Source organism: Pristis pectinata, chromosome 6 (assembly GCF_009764475.1).
Source record: "Pristis pectinata isolate sPriPec2 chromosome 6, sPriPec2.1.pri, whole genome shotgun sequence".
Classification (NCBI taxonomy): Eukaryota; Metazoa; Chordata; class Chondrichthyes; order Rhinopristiformes; family Pristidae; genus Pristis; species Pristis pectinata.
Genome location: NC_067410.1, coordinates 28,403,198 through 28,426,370, shown reverse-complemented (window position 1 = coordinate 28,426,370; position 23,173 = coordinate 28,403,198). Strand labels below are relative to the sequence as shown.

Below are 23,173 nucleotides of genomic sequence, written 5' to 3'. Positions count from 1 at the left end.
GGAACAAATCTTCAGCATTGGAAGTGAAATGCGATCAGCGTTCACAGCCTTTGCTGGATCTAGTGTGCTTCATTTCCTGATAATAATGGGAGAAAATCAAATGGTCTGAAGACTTGCTTCTACAATGTTGCAGATCTAACACGGAGCTGGATGAAAAACTTAGCGTTTCTGGTTGAAGATGTTTACAAAGGGTTCAGCCTGCTCTTTGGCCCTTATTTCTTGGGTTCCACCATCATTTAAGATAGGATTGTTAATGTATCATCTTACTCCCTTTGGCAGTTGAACTGTCATTTAAACTAGACCTACAGGACTGCAGAGGTTTCATCTAATCTTTTGGTCATGAGATTGCTGATATATAGCATGCAGTTTCTGCCCTTTAGCATGCATCTATTTCTATACTGTAGCTTAATTTTTAGATACATCTGCTGGGACGACTTCTATTTTCAATTGTGCTCTTCATGAAACCAGAAATCATCCCCTATTTTGATGACTGAAGTGAGGAATTTGCAGGCCATGAGATTACGGATTGCTGTGCGACACATTGGAGGGGGTGCTCAATGTGAAACAGAACTTTACCTCCAAAGGGACAGAGCAGTAATCACTTCCACAGATAGTCCTGGATGATGTACATCCTCTTACTTTGTGAATTTCACTACTTGCAGCAGGCCCAGTCTGGTAGCCATGACCTGCAGACCTTGCTCAGTGATGATGTTACTTGGAGACAGCTACACAAGTTCAACATCCAGAGTACATTCTGCTGTTGCTGCCCTTGGTAGTTCTTGCAAGTAGTGTTCAACTTAAATTTATCAACTGAGAGAGAATGAAAAGTGATCTGCAGGAAATATCCTTCACCATGTTTGACATGATTCCATGAGAATTCCTGGGGTCAGAAGTCCATATTAATGAGACCCAAGGTTACTCCTTCCAAACTGTACTTCACTGTGTCTGGGTAAATTGTTCTAGGGAAAGGGTAAGTCTTACCAGGAGATGGTGATGGAGCGATCTAGAATGCTGAAGGGTCTAACTCCATCAATTTGACTTTGTTAGTTTGTTTGGCAATATGTTCATGCCTCATTTCATATTTCTCATGAAATACAATGAGGCCATTTGCCCTGTTCAGTCCATGCTGGCTCTTCAGAGCATTTTCATCAGTCCTATTCCCTCACTTATTTTTCTTCACCCATGAACTTCACCCTGATTCTCTTATCACCCTCCTGCACTAGGATTAATTTACAGTAACCAGCACATTATTTGGGATGTGGGAGAAAACCAGAGCAATGGGGAAACCCAGGTGGTCACAGGGAAAATATGCAAACTCCACACAGACAACATCAGAGGTTACTGGAGCTGTGAGATAGCAGCATTATCAGTTGTGCCACTGCCTCACCATTTTGCAGCTGTTTTCGAGTAGAGTTAAGTGGACTACTCACTTGTTTCAGAGGATATTTAAGAGTCAAGCACATGCTATGTATGCAGAGGCACTTTGTGTCAGACTGAGTAAGGACAACAGATTTCCTTCATTAAAGCACGTTATTGAATCAGATGGATTTTTGTTTTAGAAAAATTCAGTAGTTCCATCTAATAATCCATTTTTTCCACGTTTATTTAATGACTGAATTTAAAATCCCGGAGTCCCATGGTGAGATTTGATCTCCTCATCCAGGTTCTAGTCTAATACTATAAAATAACAACTAAGCTTTTATCCCTTGAACAAAATTACAAACAGTACTTTTTCCAAATATGAAAACACAGTAGTCCCCCACATTACAGAGATGTTGCGTTCCAAGAAGACCATCTGTATCGTCATTTTCTGCAAAGCAAACTCTTTTCCCCATTGAATCCCATCTTATAAGTGGAGATGCATTGCTACAGGATGTTTTTCTCTCATATTAAGCCATTTTAATTGGTGATGACAAAGTGATTCACTGCTGTTATTTAACAGCTGAGGTAAACATTAGATTCAGGGGATGGACAAGGCTCATGCAAAAGAAACAAGAAATGTTGTCAATTTTTAGTTTTAGGCACTCAATACCGTGGGGGAACAAGATTTGGAGATGACATTACTGGATCGATTGGGTTGGCGGTCACAGCCGAGTCCCTCCTCTGCCACACTCTCTCCAGTCTGAAAACATGTGAACAGACGTCTCAGAGTGCAGTGCTGCCACACCTGTAAGGCATTTTCTAGGACGCACAATGCTCATGGATTAGGGAAAGGTTGAGGAAGTGAGGATAATGGAGAAAGGGATTGGATTATGAATATATGGGTTCATGGGAGAAAGGTGGTGTACAAGAAGTTCAGGGGAGCAATGGATTAAAGGGCAATGATTTAGTGGAAGTGGAGTGAAGGCCAAGGGATTACCTTCAGGAGCTGGCGATGGCAACTGCAGCTCCCCACAATGCAATGCATCAGGGAAAATGCCTCAGAATTGAGGAGCACAGCCTTGCTGCACTCTGAGATGTCTGTTTACATGCTCTTGGACTGGAGTGGGTACGGCAAAGCAGGGATTCTGCTGTGATTGCCAACCCAATAGATGCAGTGATGTTATATCCAAATCTTATTGTCCCAAATCCCATGGTGAGATTCAATCTCCTAGTCCAGGTTGCAAGTGAGTTGCACAGTAGACAGTATGGACAGTAATCCTGGGGTTTTCCTGAAGCTCTGGAATTCACCTACGCCTGTGTTCAATGATCTCAGCAGACCTCTTGAATGACTAAAATCACAAAATTTGTTGTTTCTTTTGCATTTTCTGTTTATTTATTTCCCACATCAATTGCATAAGAACAAATTTTATTCTGTATCTCAAATTTTTGAGTAGTGATTTGTGAATTCTGTAAGGGCGAATTTCTATTACCTGCATGGCTGTGATCTGGTGGGTCACCTACAATACAACAGCACTAAAATTAAAGTACAATTTCAATTAAGTATAAATAGCTCCCATTGCAAAATAGTGTTACATTTTTTTCATGAATGTTTCCATGAATGTTTTTACTTGGCTAGTTTATTTTCTGTCTTGTGTTATTTTGAAAAAGTTCATTTCTCTGTCTTCCCAGTGCCTTAGTGGGTAAATGCACCAGCTAAATAAAGCACTAAGCCATTATACACTCAAAGGGAATGGGTGACCTCCTTGGGTTGTGTTCTGTTAGTTGAATCTGCTAGGGAAGAAGGAGATGGTTCCTTTAACAATTGTAAATGAGCATTCCTCTTTGGCATACCACTGTGCGGCCTCTGTTAAGGATAAATTTGAACAGTTGTGTCGTAGTTGAATGAATTTGAATTTGACAGTTATGGATGAACAGCTCCTTCACCAAGCTCAGGCAGGAATACTGATCAATTTGAGTAGCTACTGGAGGGCAAGTGGTACCTGCAGCAGAGAACTCAGAGGTACATTTTGTTCTTTCCTGAAGGCAGTAAAATAAAAATATGACACACAAAATTTTGGTCAGGGAAGTTTTATAAACCTAATTTTGGCAATATATGTGTATGCCAAAACTTTGAAATTCATTTCTTGAAACATGGATCATTAATTCAACTTCTAGAATTTCTTTTCAGATTACACCAAATTTCTCCATTTGCAGTTTAAGCCCAATTTAGTCAAGTGGAAAACTTATTAATAACATTCTTACTGTGAAATTGTGATTAATATGGCAATCCTAGGTTCTGAGCAATTATAATTTACTGATCTGATTGCAATTGCATGCATCACTCCAACTGAGAATGGAAAATTTAGTGAAAGGCTACTGCACATCTGCAGATAGATGTATCTTTTAATCAATTTGTCAGATCTAAATTGAATGAAAAATATAAAAAGTCAATGGATTCAACCAGAAAGTAAAATGCTTTTGAAATGCATTTTAAAGAATGTTTAAAGATTTCTGTTAAAAATGTATGCATGGCTCATTCTGCAGTAGGATTTTTTTAAAGATAGCAATCGTTCCTGATAATTAAAATCATTGAAGGAAATTTTTTTGTTGTCTGAAAAAAATATTCAAAACAAAACCGTTAGGTAGAAATTGATGCAGCCTCATTCTTGTCACTGTTTAGGTCCAATATATTCTAATTCCTACTCCACAAACCAAATGATAAATCAGCAGGCTTAAGTGAATCATCCTCTTGACCAAATAAGAATACAAAAGCTTACTTGGTGAGGATACGATAGGGATAGCCACTGTGCAGTGAAAGAAAGCTTACAAATCCAATCACATCTCAACCTACCACACATGAACTGGCTTTGCCTTCAGAAAGATTTAAGGAGTACGTGTGTGTAAGAGAGAGGAAGCTAATTCATTGTGTCACTTTACACTTTGGAGAATGCCTGGGATTGCTTAATCTTTGTAGACATTTGCAGCAAGCAAATTTGTAAATAGGTCCTCTTGTTTCCCACCACTCCACTATTATTGCTGCACTCCACCCCCCAAATCCTGGAAGGATTGGCAGGTGGTCGTGTGGAGGGGAGGATGGGGGGGTTGCTGGTGATACAATATGTTGGAGAGTTAAGGGCTGGGTAACTGATAAATAGAGATGAGGAAAGGTGAGAACATAAGTGCTGAGTGAATTGTTTGAAGTGGTAAAGGTGGGGGCAAGAGAGGGATTGGTAGGAAAGGGATGAAATACAGCAAAGTGTTAAACAATACATTGGGTCTACAGGTAGGAAGCTCTAAATTGTATGAAGTAATGGGAAGGAAGTAATTTTAGGGCCACACTTGCCTCACAACCACACTTACAAGCACAACCTATAGTCCTTGATGGCTCCCTTTCTTTATTTGCCATATTATAAAAAGATGAAGATGGAGGGAGAAGTAAACACAGTGGAAAAAGAACAAGGAAGAGAGATGTAGAGAGAAGAGAACTAGGGATAAATATTAACGCAAAGACAATTGCTACAAATGAGGGTTTCCACAGAGTTGTCCATGTTGCCTCAGGCAACTCCATTGAAATTTGACAGGTTCTCCAGCAAATACACAGAGGTTAAAGTTGGGTTTGGTCCAAGACAGACAACAGGTCAACAGGTTGATCGTCAGAATCAGGTTGTTTCGTGGCGGCAGTGCAGTGCAAGACATAAAGACAAAAATTACGAGAAGTTACAAAAATAAATAAATAGTGTAAATGAGGATTAACGAGGTAGTGTTCATGGACCGTTCAGAAATCTGATGGCAGAGGGGAAGAAGCTGTTCCTGAAATGTTGAGTGTGGAGTGTGTGCAGTAACGTGAAGAGAGTATGTCCTGGGTGGTGAGGGTCCTTAATGATAGATGCCACCTTTTAGAGGTACCGCTTCTGAAGATGTCCTCACTGGTGGGGAGGGTTGTGCCCGTGATGGAGCTGGCTGAATCTACAACTGTCTGCAGCCTCTTTCAATCCCGTGCATTGGAGCCTCCATACCAGGCGGTGATGCAACCAGTCAGAATGCTCTGCAGAAATTTACAAAAGTCTTTGGTGACATACCAAATCTCCTCAAACTCCGAATGAAGTAGAGCCACTGGCATGCCTTCTTTGTGATTGTATCAATGTGTTGGGCCTAACATAGCTCCTCTGTGATGTTGACACCCAGGAACTTGAAGCTGCTCATCCTTTCCACCGCTGACCCCTCAATGAAGACTGGTGTGTGTTCTGCTGACTTCCCCTTACTGAAGTCCACAATTGATCCCTTGGTCTTGCTGATGTTGAGTGCAAGGTTGTTGTTGCGACACCACTCAACCAGCAGATCTATCTCACTCCTGAATGCCTCCTCATTGCCATCTGAGATTCTGCCAACAACAGTGGTGTCATCAGCAAATTTGTAGATAGCGTTTGAGCTGTGCCCAGCTACACAGTCATGAGTATAGAGAGAGTAGAGCACCTTGAGGTGTGCCTGCGTTGATTGTCAGTGAGGAGATGTTATCACTGATCTGCATTGACTGCGGTCTCCTGATAAGGAAGTCAAGGATCCAGTTGCAGAGGGAGGAACAGAGGCACCTGTTTTTAAAGCTTGTTGATTAGTATAGAGGGGATGGTGGTGTTGAACGTTGAGCTGTAATCGCTAAACAGCAGCCTGATGTATGTTTTGCTGTTGTCTAGGTGCTCCAAAGCCGAATGGAGAGCCAGTGAGATTGTGTCCACTGTAGACCTGTTGTGGTAGGCAAATTGCAGCAGGTCCAGGTCCTTGCTCAAGCAGGAGTTAATTCTAGCCATGACCAACCTCTCAAAGCACTTCATCACAGTAGATGTGAGTGCTACCGGGCGATAGCTGTTGAGGCAGCTCACCCTGCTCTTCTTGGGAACCGGTATGATTGATGCCCTTTTGAAGCAGGTGGGAACCTCTGACTGCAGCAGTGAGAGGTTGAAGATGTCCTCGAACACTCCAGCCAATTGGTCAGCACAGATTTTCAGTACCCTGCCAGATACACCGTCGGGGCCTAACGCCTTGAGAGAGTTCACCCTCTTGAAGAATGTTCTGACGTCAGCCTCCAAGACAGAGATCACAGGGTCGCTGGATGCTGTGGGGATTTGCACAGGTGTAGTGTTCAAAGCATGCATAAAAGGCATTGAGCTCATCAGGGAGTGAGCATCACTGCCACTTATGCTGTTAGGTTTTGCCTTATAGGAAATAATGGCATGCAAACCACAGCTGTCGCGCATCCATCTGTGTCTCTAACTTCACAAGAATTGCCTTTTCGCTCTCATGATGGCCTTCTGTATACCATACCAGAACTTCTTGTAGGGTTCCGGATTGCCAGTCTTGAATGTCATAGATCTAGCCCTCAACAGACTGCGAATCTCTTGGTTTGGGAAAACTCAGTATGTTCTCAACAGCACACACTCATCCAAGCAGGTCTTGGTGAAGTTGATGATGGTTGTGGCATATTCATTCAGATCTGAAGATGAATCCCTGAACACGTTCCAGTCTCCCAATTCAAAGCAGTCTTATAAATGCTCCTCCGCCTCCCTTGACCATACCTTTGCAGTCCTCACCACTGGTGCTGTCTTCAGTCTCTGCCTATAGGTCGGGAGTAGAAGTATAGCCAGGTGATCGGACTTGCCAAAGTCCATTCCGTGCCAATGAGAGAGGTATCCAAAACTTAGCACTTAGTGTCACTTGCATTCAAGTATCCACAAACAATTCATCAGTACACATTATAACAAACTGAGCAGTCTGCAGCCATCGGGTAGTTTCTGTGAAGGAGGGGAGGGGGAGGTAAAGGTGATGTTATGAGGAGGCAGCCCAAGGCAGCAGCACCTCAAAGTTCGTTTGTTGCACTGAGAGAGCCTCCACTGATCCATAACATACAAGCATTTACATTTTTATATCTCTTTTTAGTAGAACCTTAGGACAGTGGTTTCAATTTCATTCATCCAAAAGACCCGAGCAGAGCTTGAGTTTCAATGCTCTTTCCAGCTGCTGCCCAGTTCCACACAGAATCCTGCAACTGTGCTGGATCCTGGTTTATTTGACGAAATCAGCCTGCTGCCTAACTCTGGTGGATCTCATGAATGAAAAAAGATTATCTGATTCAAATCCACATGAAACAAAAACAGAAAATGCTGCAAATTCTCAGCAGCCACGTGGATCTGTGGAGAAGAAGAGTTAATATTTCAGGTTGATGACCTTTCAAGACAACTGCAAGAAGTTATAAATCAAACCAATTTTAAGCTGCAAAATAAGGGGGGGGGGGTGGAGCGAGGGGCAGAGAACAAAGGTAATACATGTGATAGAGTGAAGAGCAAGGGAGATTGAAAGGCTTGACCAGCAGTGCGCTGATTGGGAGAGGTTGCTTTACAAAACACTTGCATTCATTTCATAAGAGTGACTATGAGCTTCCAGTTGCCAGCCATTTTAATCCTCCATGCCATTCATATCTGACTTCTCTGTCTTTGCAATCTTAAACCGCCCCAACAAAACCAAATGTAAGCTTGAGAAACAACATCACATCTTCCAACTTAAAGCTTTCAAGGCTCCACATTAAATTCCACATCTTCAGATCAGCAGCGTTTCCAGTTTGTATCAAAACTCATTGGCTCTGATGAAAGGTCATCAATCTGTAATTTTGAAGACCCTTATGTTCGCTCTCTAATGTACTTGCTTTGATGTACATACCTGGTTCTCTCTCCACAGGTGCTGCCTGATCTGATGAGTTTCTTTTCCATCACTAGCTTTTATTTCAGATTTGTAGCAACTGTCATAGTTCCAGCAGTTTGTTTTTCTTTCTCCTCAGTCCTTATTCATCTCCTTCTAACTATTTTCCCTCCGGACAGATCAATAGCAGTTAACAAGCCTCCATCACCTTCCCCAGTCAGCACCACCACGACTTATGTCATTCAGTCTCTTGGTCTTCACTCTAGCACATACAGGCTCTTTTTGTTTCTTCATCCCTGCAACTTCTCTACCTCTTAAAATTGGACTGTTTTCCAGTCTTTTCTGAGTTCAGTCAAAAGTTCAACAAACTGAAATATCAACAGACATGGCTGGGAATATTTTTTTAATCCATTCAAGGGACATGGGCTTCACAGGCTGAGCCAGCATTTAATTACCCATCCTTCATTGCCCTTGAGAAGGTGGTGGTGTGCTGCCTTCTTGAACTGCTGAGGTCCTTGAAGTGTGGGATCTCCACAATGAGAGTTCCAGGATTGTGACCATGCAATGGTGAGGTAATAATGATATATTTCCAAGTCAGAATGGTGTGTGGCTTGGAGGGCAACTTCCAGGTAGTGGTGTTCCTATGCTTTTACTCACTTGTTCTTCTAGATGGGAGGAGTCATGGGTTTGGAAGGTGCAGTCTGAGGAGTATTGGTGAGTTGCTGCAATGCATCCTGTAGATGGTACAAACTGCTGCTACTGTGTGACCCGCTGAGTATTTCCAGCATTTTCTGTTTTTATTTCAGATTTCCAGAATTTTCTTTTTTTTTTAACTTTTCAGATTCATATTTTCATAAGTCCACAAAGACAGCACCCAGGATCAAAATTGAACCCTGAAGTTCAACGGAGTTGTGAGGCAGCAGCACCACCTGCTGCATCATTATGCCACCTATTTTCCATTTTTCAATTTCACGAGCTGTACTTTTGGAGTCAAAAGTGTACACAAAATTTGGACCTTTGTAGCAACTCACCGTCCGGTCAGGCGAACCGGCTCGACAGTCGGGTCGCGCGGCATCGGAGCGACGAAGCCCAAGATAGCGGTGGGCCTCGTCTTTCCCAAGCGACGGGGAGAACCCGCGCGCGGGAAAGTCTTGATGACATAGTACTTACGTCATTGCCGGTTGCATTGGGCGGGAACAGTCTCCCTTAAAAGGCCCGCGCAAGGCAGGAAAATAAACCAGTTCTTGTTTGACAATCCATCGACTAGCGTCTTGTTTTATTTCGCGGTAGCAACCGCTACACCTTGTTTTGTCTACTCCATGCCTGGAAAATATGTATGCCGAAGTGCATTTCCTTCTCCCTTGATTTTGACTCATAACTATGCACATTCATAAACAGAGAAAGAAGTCTAAAAGACATTTTGTGTTCTTCTTATATTGATTATAAATGCTTTGTTTTTAAGTCAGCTGTGTTGAAAAGTGTCAATTCAAAAATTTATGAATAGGTAAAAAAAACACAAAGTATTAATGAACTAATATATAGCAATAGTGGAATTAATGACTATCAGAATAATAAAGAGAGAGCTAAATCATCCAGACTTCACAGACTGGCATCACCATTTTATCACATTTTAAGTTCATCATGACTCCAGTGAGTTTTCTTCAATTTTCAGCCATAACTGTTCAATTAAATTATATATTTTATAAATCAACTGTAATGAGCTGAAAATGTATAAACCAATGTTGAACTGAAATGCTGTTTTTAAACATTTCTGTTTATCCAAGAGGTATAATGATGAGTGATCTAATCTTTAAGTCACTATCTGCATGAATCTTAGAATTTTTGATCAGAGGGTCAGTGAAATGGAACTTTGGAATAATATTTTAATTGAATATTTCCATTTTCACTCCAAGGAAAGTGATAAGGGAGAAATGACAACAAAGTTTTATCAAAAGGAGATTTTCTCCTCAGCGAAACACAAAACAATGAACCACATTGCAGTGAAATCACAGGAGGGGTAAAATAATAACCTCTCACTGTGACTTCTGCTGCAGTTCTGTACATGTTTTGTTTACACTGCCTCCATTCAAAAGCAGCTGTGAATACTTACATCTTATGGGTTAAGGGAACAGGCACTGTTCTCCCACTGGGATTCTGGGAGAATAGTAATTAGTGTAAAGACTCCGAACAGCCTAAACTGACACTGTGCATTTCAGTTGAGATAGAGGCAAAATTGTGATGTTTTCCCCCCCAAAAAAAGTTTCTTGGTCAGCTACCAAATTTACTGATGCAATGCTGATTGAAATTGTTAGCTAATCTTAACTATGACAGAGTATCCCTTTGCTACAATTAAAGGTTATGGCATTGTACCACTACTATATTTATGTTTGCATTTCTACGGAATGCTGTTTCTGGATTTACCATCAGATGGACAAATGTTGCTGGCACCTCTCATTGATGACATGTTTTATATCTCATTGTAATGGAACTGAAAATTGGGAGGCTGATATACCCTTGCCCCTTTTCCATGAGTGCAAACATCACCATTTGCTCCAATGTTGTGTGGAAATCACTAAAACTCTCCTTCCATTTAGGGATTAACCATCTCATCAATTGGTATGAAACAGTATTGTCCTAAGGGACAGGAGCATTGTGGCCTGTCAAATTGCTATTCAACCTACAGATCTCTCTATTACTTTATTTGTTAGGAGAAAAGTGGGAAGATAAAATACAATAACACACAGACAAATTATAGCAAAGGTCCCACAAGTAGGAATAAAATAAATGACAAGCTTACTTTTGATTATGTTGATTAAGGGGTAAATATGGTCCAAGATCCAAAGAGAACTCACCTATTGTTCTTTAAAAAGAGTAGGAAGATCTTCTTACATGCACTTGTTGTGTTGTGTCGGTTTAGCATCTCCTCTGAAAAATGGCATCTTTGACAGTGCAGCAGGCCATCTATTTTGCATTTTAGATGAAGTACTCTAAACCTTCAAGTGGGATGTAAACCAAAAACTTGCCAGGTTAATGCTGAGATTGCTTGTGATAAGTATTGGCTGACACCAGGTATGCAGAGAACGGAATACAAGGCTGTTTACACTGAAGACACAACCCATTGAACAATCCTTCTGGGAATTCCTGATTTTGCTGGTTTTGCTTCTGAGAGGGTCATGGTACCACAGTTTAATCAAATTCTGCTTGTATTCCTTGATGACAAGTATCATCTCAGTACAACCATTTTGTGATAAAACAGCAAATGTTCTGAAGTTTGTATGTACTTTGTTTTTGATCCCAGAGTGGATTTGGATATGAATTTGCAATGAAAAACAAAAGTTCCTTTAATGACTCCATACTTGAATCAATAGCTACCTCATCTGATGTCATTTGAGATTTCATCAGTGGGGTTTATGCAGTTTGTAATTTCTAATGAAATGCATTTCCCTCTACTTTGGATTATTCCACATATTAAATTCCTAATTTATCGCCACTATAAATATATGCATGGGAATTCCCACAGTGTAAGCTTGTTATGGTTTCTATGAAGAAAGAGTGGAAAGCAAAAGCTTCCCCTGGAGTAACTTCAGTATACTAGACGTGTAGAGGTGTTGATTGGATGAAAATATATCAAGATCTACAAAGGACAGAGGATCTGTTCTCAAAATCTACTGCTCATGAAAAGCTTTCTATTAGCAGCGAATGACTTGCTGCTGAACTATATGGTATGTAGAGTACTCATTGAGCAACTTGCTGGTCAAAGCCATCCCAATCAAAAATAGCATGGCCTGATGCATTGGCAGAAACTTCCATGGCGTAATGCTTTCTTGTGGAAATGGCAGAAAACAAACTTTGATGGTTTACTGACTGTATGTCATACCGGTCATGGATATTAAATGTTTCTAAATGGCAAACTTTCAAAAACTTCACCAGAACTATTAAAAAATCAATTAAAAAAGAGATGTAATACCTTGATAGTTATTAACTTTAAAAGCACTTAAACATTTGCAAACAATTTATGAAATAATAAGCAAATTTTTAAAAAATGCAATTTACCTTATAGTTACCGAGTACACTGCCACTATCCACCTCCATTCAAATACATGGGCTCAGTGTTCAGATACCAGGTTCAGCACGCAAATTCTCCAGTGTAAACATGGGGAAATGCAATAAGTTTGCGCCCTGCTGCTGCACCCCATGAAGTGTTTGAAACTGAGTGCAGCCTGGGAATCACTGGTGAAGGATAGCCATTAAGTTTGGCACTTCCATATGTGCAATGGAATTCAGAGCTTGGTAGAATTTATGTGTGAGAAATTATCTAGGAAGTTCAGTGTTTTGCTGATCCAAGCATGGGCTATCCAACAATTTTACAAACAAATATTAATTGTTATTGCTGGTGTCATATTGGATTTTATGTTCTGGAAACCACCAGTTTTGTACTAAAGCTACTGTGCCAATCTTACTCAGTCAGAAATAGTTAACAGCCGCATTTCAATTAAGTGATAAAGTGGAAATTCAATTGGTCAAACATGTGAAATCCCAGAAGAGTTTATTCAATCTATTATCACAGCTAGCTGTGAAGAAAACTGAATCTATGATGATGAGCTTTCAATGTTCCTTCTGAATCATTTTATCTCTTTCAAGTCTACATCATCAATAGTGAATAGAATAATGAATTCAGCAGCAGTTGGTACCAAATACAAATAATAGGACTTCCTACAATTCAAATTAATTTTATATTTCTTGCAATAGGCAAGAAATCAAAATATAAGCCCTAAGACTGATAGAGGTTTTCTACGAAGTAAAACAAAATTATAGCGTACCCATTATTTGTGCTAAACATTACAAACTAGTACACTACAGGATTCAGGAGTATATGGATACAGTATACTCTTCAGTGAGGTACATCTGCAGAAAGTATTTATGTGGACATTAAGACCACTGTTTAATACTTTGGAATAAGTATGTGTTCCAGTCTTTGCTTTTGCATTACTAAAGCAACTAAAAGTCAACTGTTAATGGCTTTATTTATTAGAGCGACAATGGCTGGAACTAATGCCTTTGTATGCTTTTGTGTATTTGTGAATATTATGAAATAATGAATTTAATTTAATTTTTTAAACAGATATAAACATGAGACAAGCAATGCTGGAGACATTGGTGGAAGAGTTTGGAAAGTAGGTTATTGCAAGATGTCAGGAGGTCCTATAAATGCATGTCATTCAAGTAAATGTATTCATTAGATGTGGGCAATGCTGGCAAGATCAGTATTTATTTCCTATCCTGAATTGCCCATGAACTGAGTTGCTTGCTAGGCTTTTGCAAAAGGTAGTTAAGAGTCAACTACTTCAAATGTAGGCCAAACAGGTTATTGTTAATTCAATCTTCCAGATTTATTGGATTAACTGAATTTAAATTCTGCAGCTGTGTGGTGGGCAGCACAGTGGCACAACTAGTAGAGCTGCTGCCTCACAGCTCCATTGAGCTGGGAGCTATATCACCAGCTTGACTATAAGGTGGTGCACTCAAGAAAGCCTTACTTTCTCAAGGGCAATTACAGATGAGCAATAAATGCTGGCCTTGTCAATGTATGATAAAATTGTGGTCACATCATTCAAACACACTACACAGCACTCCCTGACTCATCATTATCTCTTGGGAGCCAAGGTGGAGGACAGCAGAAGCACTCAGGGACTGAGAGAAAGTGTGACTACTAACCACTCATAAATGCAGCAGACTGCACGATTTTTTAATGCACCAAGGAAAATCTAGTCATTAACTACCATCAGAAATGCAAATTCTTGCTGACTTTTTCTTTCCAAGACAGTAAGGACAATTCTACAATACCCCTTTATAGAGATAATTTAATTCTACACCTGCCGCAGAATGAACATGGAATTTTACAGAAAGTGCTCGATAAGAAATTCAAAAGTAAATGTGGCCGGAAGGTTAGTCAAAGAATATTGGGGAATGATTACAAGTAGTGTTTGCCAGCAGTCAACCTTGATCCAGTTTTGTTCTTGGAATATTTAGATCATTTGAACTATTTATAGGGAACACAATCAAAAAATGAAACAAGAACAGAAATGCTGGAAAAACTCAGCCAGTCAAGCAGCATCTGTGGAAAGAGAACCCAGTTAATATTTTGGGTCAGTGACCCTTACCGCAGAACTGGGTGAACTGCAAACTGGATGTATACAGTTTTCAAAGCAGAGCTGGGGGGCGGGGGGAAGGTGGTTGGAAGTAGTGAGCTGCAAGACAAAAGCCTACATGGAAATAGGTTAAGACAGATCAGGTGATAAGGAGCATGAGTATTGACAATTAGAAAGACATTTTAAAGAAACAGTGAAAAACAGACCAGCAAGGTAATGGGAAATGATGAGAGAGCAGTTTACTTAAAGTTGGAGAATTCAATGTTCATTGCAGAGGGGTGTAAAGTGCCTTCAATCAAAAACTGTCCTGATATTGAAAGTGATTTGGCAGTAGGCAAGAAGAAACTGTAAATGACTTCAGGGAAGTGCAATGTAGCAGAGAAGACAGATAGTCTAGTACATTTTAAATAAGTATAAACCGATAAATTTTGGAGAAAAGGAAAAGAAGAATGGAAGTACACACCATAAGAGTATGGATGAATTGAGGGATTAGAGAGTTAAAAATGTACAACTATGTGTTGTTATTACAATGGCTAAAACAGCTTTTGTGAATAGGAGCAGAGAATATGAGAGTTAAGAAGAAACAATAAACTTATGCAAATATCAGTAGACCATCACTGTTTTGGCACATCGTAGTAGACCATCATCATAGAAATGGCATTAGATATGTATAAGCCATTCAACAAAAATGCACTAGAATGCTGCCAGGGATGAGAAACAATAATTAGTTGAAAAGATCTAAGACATTTGCACTATTTCCATTGGTGGAACAAAAGGAGCTATGAGTACAAATAAAAAAAACTCTCAAAAAATGTTACAAAAAAGGTTGCAAAAAATGTTACAATAAGATCATAAAAATTGAAAACATAGAATTAATTTTTTATAAAGGATTAAATAATGCAGTTTTACTCTTAATATATCAAACTTTGGATTCTATGCACAGGTCTGATCATCGTATAAAAAGATGCAGAGGTACTAGAAAGGACGCAAGAAGATTGGCAAAGATGATACTAGAAATGATGAGCAGGCTAAGTCAGTTTTCTCTTTAAGTTTCCACTCGAAAGGGAAGAGCAAATTTAGAAGCCATGAATATAAGACAGTTGCTAAGAATTCAAATTCAGTATGTGGAACTTCTTAAGGTAAAGTAATAAGAATGTGAAACCCACTACTGCAGAGAGCAGTTGCTGTGAATTGTAATATATTATTTCAGGAACATATAGATATGTATAAAGGAGAAAGGAATAGAAAGTTATGCTGCTCATGGGTGAGAAAGAATGATGTGCTGGCATTGGAGAAGGTCCAGAGGAGGTTTATAAGAATGATCCCAGGATGAAAGGGTTAGCAGAGAAACAAAGGACCGCAGATGCTGGAATCTAGATGATAAAATAACGAGCTGCTGGAGGAACTCAGCAGGCCAGGCAGCATCTGTGGAGAAAAGCAGATGGTCAATGTTTTGTGGCAAGACCCTTCTTCAGGACTGAAGGTAGGAAAAGGGAAAGCCCAATACAAATGTCCACCTATCATTGATCTGTTTCCCCCCTCTATACTGGGTTTCCCCTTTTCCTATCTTCAGTCCTGAAGAAGGGTCCTGCCCCGAAACATTGACTACTTACTTTTCTCCACAGATACTGCCTGGCCTTCTGAGTTCCTCCAGCATCTTGTTGTGTCATTAAAGTATTAACATATGAGGAGTGTTTGATGGCTACAGGCCTGTACTCGCTGAAGTTTAGAAGACTGAGGGGGGATCTCATTGAATCCTACTAAATATTGAAAGGCCTGGATAGTGTGGATGTGGAGAGGATGTTTCCAGTGGTGGGAGGTCTTGGACTAGAGGGCACAGCTCAGAATAAAAGAATATCCCTTTAGAACTGAGATGACGAGGAATTTCTTGAGCCAGAGGGTGGTGAATCTGTAGAATTCATTGCCACAGATGGCTGTGGAGGCCAAGTCATTGGGTATACTTAAAGCGGAGGTTGATAGGTTCTCAATTAGTAAGGGCATCAAAGGTTATGGGGAGAAGGCAGGAGAATGGCATTGAGAGGGCAAAATAAATCAGCCATGATCGAATGGCAGAGCAGACTTGATGGGCTGAATGGCCTAATTCTGCTCCTATGTCTTATGGTCTAATGAGAAGTGGAAGATGGACACTGGCTTCGATCATCTGGGCTGAATGGCATATTTCTGAATTATATGTATAATAATTATAACTCAAAGCAATTTGAAAGTGGAAGTTTCTATCTCTCAACTGCACAATACCAGGTTTTCACCACCATAAATGAACGGGACCTTGAGCTTGCAACAAATATCAGTACAAATATGTATAACAGCACTGATTTCATCTGACTCTTTGCTAGAGTTATTTTCACCAGCCCTGCAATTTGCTAAACCAATTGCTATGACAACTCACTGTTCACAGGCTTATGCGGAAGGCTGATGACAATGTTTAATGTAATCTTGGATGACTAAGTAAAATTAAATTAATTTTCAAATTTTTCAACATGAGATTAATCATCAAAGAAGAATTCAGACTAGAAGGGCTAGTTTTTTCGAGACTCTCCTTAGATCTCCAAACTGTGCATATGCACATTTATGAAGTGAACCATACAAAAGACCACTTTGATGAGGATGCTAGTGTGAGTGCAGTGCAGACTCACTGCAAGTATACAGAGCAGACAAACTGTGACCTCAGTCAATGTTCAACACAAATTTGATGCCATGTTGCCATATTGCTTAATATTCCAGCTCATAACCTGTTTTAATATTCTGTGTCTAAAAATCCATTAAGTAGCTCAAACCTTCCATCTCAGTCACTTAAACAGAACCATAAAAAGGGATGGAGACATGTGACTGTGGGTCAAGCAGCATGTGTAGAGGCAAAGGATGGTCGACATTTTGGGACAAAACCCTGCATCGGGTCTGAAAAAGGGATCATCTGCAATTTGGAGACCATTTGTTTGCTGAAATCTATTGGCTATTACAATGATTCTACAAGTGTTTGTTCTTTTCTCGAGTTGGTGTATGTTGAAAAACTTGTGCTTTGGGAGTGCAGGAAATGATGTGGCAAGTGCTGAAGGATTTTCTGGTGACTTCATGACAATTGCACAAACCAGTTACTGCCAGACACAGGCATTCCCCTTTGATCACAATAAGACTGAGAGAATGAGAAAAGACCACAGACAGCAAGGAAGTTCCTGGAAGGAGATGAGTAGCAGAAGGTCTCTTGGTGGAAGATGAATCTAGTATAAGGTAATGAGTGATTAATTTCCCTTCCTTAACTTCATCCAGGAACATCCACACTTCAATCTGTTGTGAAATCTGATCCTATATAAGCCACAAGTCCATCCCTGGACCAAGGTAAGGGCCATGTTCACATCGCCTCTGGCTGCCAAGGTGTTCATAGTAGTCAACTATCATATGTCTATCAAACCTGATCTGGGGACATAAGAGAGGCATAGGCTACAACAGTTTGGGATAGCGGCTTGACAAGAACAACAGCAGAATTGGCGGAATGGTAGGGTGGGAGAACAAGTGCTGTCTTCCCGAGCTTTGTGTTCCACGGAATCATTTCCACTGTGCAGGCACTTCAGCAATAAAAAAAGGATTAATGTAGGATTAGTTTAAAAGTGTGGTTGATGGTTGGCATGGACTCTCTATGACTCTATGGCTAATAAGGCCGTCCAGCCAGGATTGCTCCTTCACAAGAAGAAATTACAATGCAGACAAGGGAGGAGAATCATGAATGTGCTCAAAGCCTCTGAAGATTGCAACCAACTCCTGAACATTTTGTTGTTTGCATAAAATCATGCATCATACCATAAATCATGTTAACATTCATAAAATCATAATATGATGCAATTGTTATAAAACTACTGTGCAATACAACCCATTCTCAAGTCAACATATCTCCATGCAACAGCATTTCCTTCTTGATCATTTCTCCTGGAAAAGTGCTTTACAAAATGTTAACTGCACGGTATCTGCTTCATTGCTTTGCCAGAGATTTTGTTTTCCTCTCTTTTCATATTTAATACAGTAAATAGTTATTATGTTATACTTGTAGTGTTGTTCCATAATACAAGTTTAATAACACAACCAAAGTCTCTCCAATACTTTCAACAGACTTCACCAGCAAAGACTTTTATGTAGGGAGGAGATTCCCATGATCTGAAACTAAGTAGATCAAACTCTATCTTCAATTCACTAAACTCAAAGAAACCAAAATAAAGATTCAGAAAATTTGATAAATATGTGTGATACCCTTTTAAAGTCAATTCAGATAAATCTGTATGTGGGCCTATGAGGCAATATTCTGATGTGCCCTATAGATTTTGAAATCACAACACATCTTATCCTCCATTAATTTGTTTAGTGCAATGATTTGATTTAAAGCCTTTATAAAAAACAAAAGTACCTTCTGTAATATGTAGGATCCCAGGGTTCTCAGTCACTTGGCTCCAGGAGCCTTTGACTACTGACTTGTAGACCACTCTGTTATTCAGATTCTGTTGTGGGCGAAAGTTGTTCCTTAAGTACTCTAATGATTTGACGTGGTCTTGTTGTTCAGTTGTAAATATGGAATAAAAGGCATCCAGCTGTACAGAACAATCAAATGGGAAGAAATTAATATTTGTCAGAGAATAAATCATTCATAATGAACTAAACAGGATGTAAAATTCCAGGAAACCATGATGTCAAAAATGATAGGTTATGGAGGAAGCTGAGCTACCCACAGAAATAAAGCCAACAGTCTTATCCAACTCCAGTTCTTACCTGCCATGCTGTGTGGAAACATTAAACCTGAATCCAACAGTAGATGCTGCTAATCCTATCATTTCAAGCACTGCATTGTTCTGTCAAATTCAATAATTCTAATTTAAAATTCTGAGTACCATTATTTAATTTTACAGAATATGCATACAAGCTTATCCAGAGATGATCATTGAGAAGCACACATCAACTCATAGCGTGCAGTGCATTGGCCTATTTTGTTAAAATTATTTATTTGTTACCAAGGGAACAATATGCATTTCATGTTATGTCAGGTTTCAGAGTGTATCATAAAATATTATTTGTGGGACTAATGCATTTTGACTACCTTTAAGGAAAGGTATATTACTTTTGCAAAAATAACACTGCTATCTTCTTCAAAATACTCAGGATAACTTGAAGATGTATCAGCTGTGTTTGTGAAATATAAGGGGATTTTTTAAAACAATGCAAAATCAAAAGTAATTTTTTATGGACGTAGCCTAAACAGAGCACTACACAGAAAAATATTTAAATAGTCAGTTTGAAATTCATAGTTCATAATTCAGAATCAGAACCCACTCTGAGGTAATGACAGGGTTCTGTTCCTGAGAACTGTTCGTAACCCAAACTGTTCGTGAGTCAGAAATGAACAATAAGTGTGTGGGAGGGGATCACAGAAACAAGCAAGCGCAGGAAGAGCGTCTGCCAGCCAGCAGCACTGACCCAGCTTGAATCAGCTTGACCCAGCCCCTGATTCTTGCAGCTGGGGGATTGGGGTGGGGAGAGAAGGCACGTGGGAATGCCCCATTGCCATCCGGGAGAAAGTGCCTGCAGCCCCGCAGCAGCTTGCAAATCCATCCCCATCCATCCTGCCAATCTCCCAAACACTCGTTTGTATGTGATGGGCTGTTTGTAAGTCAGGTATTCATAACATGAGGAGGACCTATAATACACATTACAAATCAAATAATGAATGAAACGTGTTTTCATATATAAAATAATGGTAGATTTGAGAGAGAAAGTTGGGGTGCTGGTAGAGGACTTGCATTCATTGAATGTTCATCAAAAATTCAGAGCTAGATCGGCAATCTCCATGACCCTTGACTTTTTTTTTGAGTGATGTTCCAATCTTTGATGCTTCAAGAGAGATGGGAGTTCTGTATCTAATTTAAACATCCTTCCAGGCCTCGGGTGAATCAGGATAAGATGCGATTCTGTCATCATTTTAAATCATACATTCTATCCTATAATAGTTTAATATTTTAATAGATAACTAACATGACTGACAGCAATTTGGGAAGCAAAAAGTAGTTTGTCATTTTATTAAAGTGAATTTAAATATTTTATGGGATTATGGTCTAGCCAGCTTCTATTTTCTACCTTTAATTACTCCAGAGAGTTGGTGGTAAACTGCTTTCTTGAGCTACTTTAATGCTTGTGATGAAGGTACTCTTTGTGTTGTTAGTAAAGAGTTCCAGGATTTGAACATAGCATTGATGAAAGCAATACATTTCCAAGTTAGGATGATGTATCATCTAACACAACCCTGGAGTAGTTGATGTTCCCAAATGCCTTTGGTCTTTGTACCTGTTGGTTGTAAGGGTTGTGGATGTGGGAGTGCTGTCAAAGGAGTTTTGGCAAATTGCTGTAACGCATTTTGTAGATGCTACATTCTGCACCAAAGGAAGTGGAGTGAATTTTTACAGTGATAGATCAGGTGCCAATCTTTATCGATCTTGGATGCTTCAAGTAAATGGATAGTTTTCCATAATGCTCCTGAACTGGTCCTTGTAAATGATCGAAAAACTTTTGAGATCAAGAAATCAGTTGCTTGTTACAGCACACCTAACCTTAGATCTACTTTAATAGCCACGGTATTTACATCGCTGGTCCAGTTAAGTTCTTGATCAGTGTTGAACTCAAGGTTTCACCATGGGGGACTTAGCACTGGTAATGCTGTTGAACATCATGAAGAGTATTAAACAGTACTGGCCACTTATCAGCCTATGACTGAATGTTGTTCAGGTCTTGCTGCATACAAGCACTGACTGCTTCATTATTTGAAGAGCTCTGAATCGAACTGAACATTGTGCAATCATCAGTGAATATCCCCACTTCTGACCATTTGATGAAATGAAGATCAATGATCAGGCAGCTGAAGGTGTTTGGGTGGAGAACAACACCTCAAGAAAATCATGCAGAAAAGTCCTGCAGCTGAGACAATTGATCATCAATAACGACAACCATTTTCTTTTGTGCAAAGTACGACTTGAACCAGTGGAAAGTTTTCTCTGATGATTGCCATTGATATCAATGTTACTAAGGCTTCTTGATGTCACATTCAGTCAAATGCTGTTTAATGTCAATGGCAGTCACTCTTCTCTCACCTTTGGTAGTCAGGTGTTTGGATCCAGGCTGAAATATCATCCTGGGCTGAGAGGTTTTGGTGTAACTAGAACTAAACATCAGTGAGTATGTTGGTGAGCAAGCACTGCTTGAAAACACTTTTAATGTGCTTCCATGGCCATTTCCTCCTGATGGAGTGCCACTGTGCAATGTTCTCTGGGCAGCACATCGGTTATGGTTTGGGAGATTAGGGATCTAAATCTGAAGTGATCCAACTGTAAAATTAAAATAAAACTAAATTTTGGTAATAATGCAACATGAGCTCAAATGTTGGGAGCCCAGCAGTTTTGCAGTGCAGGTTTTTGGGCCGATTGTGTGAATGAGGAAAAATGCCAAGGGATGCTGGCGTTTTCCTGGCTGCTCTCCACAGCAAGTCCAATGGTGGAGCAAGAGCTTGCTGGGATTCTGCTACTTTGGTGAATCTGCTCTTGAATCTTGCACCACATTTGATGCCCATTCATTTGGACAGCTATTATCGGGTGGGAGAAAGGTAAGAATAAGAAAAGTTACATATTTTTTAATTACTTGTGCAGTTATAGTTTTAATTATTTAAAAGAGTATTTATGTTTAAAGTTGATTAATTTTTTAGAAAGGCATAATGTTCAAATCGTTTAAAATTGTTTCAGTTTTAATAGGTTTTAAATGTTTGGGGATATCATGGACATTCTGAATCATTAAAAAAGTTTGACAGCCTTGAAGGCTTACCAATTGTCAAAAGTTTCCAGAGCAGTTTTGTTGGTGGGGCTTCTTCTGGCTATTTATGTCACTTATTATATTACATGAGACCCTGCAATTGCTCAGGCCCTGGTCACACAGCTCCATTGTCAATCTTATGGATCTAGAACAACTAAGTCTGAGTCATTGGGAAATGTGACGGTGAATCTGAGCAATGGGCCACATATTTTTAGAAATATTAAAATTATGAAATGTTGTTATAAAAGATTTACCTCACACATTTGTAAAATGATTGCAACTCCAGTTTCAGTGCTGGATGGAGATAAGATTCTGATGATTAAGACCTTTGTGCATGTGTTTCCGTGTAGCTATTTGAGACTATCAGTTTACAAATGGATGCTGGCCATTTTAGTCAAGGCCACAATATTGTTCCCCAATGCTCCCAGCCCCTACTCTCACAGACTACAGAATCACCATGAACAACAAGTTTGTTCCTTTTCTTGATGATTTATTACAGCTGGGAATAGATTTTGCTGTTGTTTGAAGTTGTCAAGTGCCTTTTGTAGATGGGTGGGAGACTCATAACTTCAAAGTTAGAGTTCAATCCAACCACATGATCCTCTCACTGACTTATACTAAAGGGGGACAAGCACTGACGATAGGCTTTATGATCGTAAATCTAATAATTATATCTTTGTTCATTGTCAGGTCTTTCTAAATCACAGAAATGATGGTTATTTAATCTATCGTGTGATGGGTCCAGTTTCCAAAAGTCTTTTCTCACTGAGGTCTGTGACTTCAATATGCATTTGGTGTATTTATCAGTCAATTGCAGTTATTTTCTGCCTTTGTGATCTTTCACTTCAAGCTCAATATTGATTCAGAGCTGGATCGTCCACAACTGGCATGTCCTTCACAATATAATCATTAGGTGAAAAAAACTCTGAACTACAGGCAGCTGCCTATGTCACACTTATTGACTTTGAACAGGGTTGGCAGGAGTGGAATCTACAAGACCCTGGTGAAATTTGACAAAGTTTCACTTCTTGTTCTAGGAGTTCCACAGAAGCATGAAGGCAACTGGAGGTGACACATCATCCGAGTTCAGCAATGATACTGATAATAAGCAAAGCTTGGAACCATTG

General features: G+C 39.7%; 1 protein-coding gene across 1 annotated transcript in view; it reads right to left on the bottom strand.

Annotated features, from left to right (window-relative positions):
- The window catches only part of LOC127571346 (receptor-type tyrosine-protein phosphatase gamma-like), a 536,499-nt gene that overhangs the window by 156,346 nt on the left and 356,980 nt on the right, over positions 1-23,173 (bottom strand). The window contains 1 exon segment of the mRNA XM_052017635.1: positions 18,610-18,790. Coding sequence (XP_051873595.1) covers positions 18,610-18,790 — 181 coding nt within the window.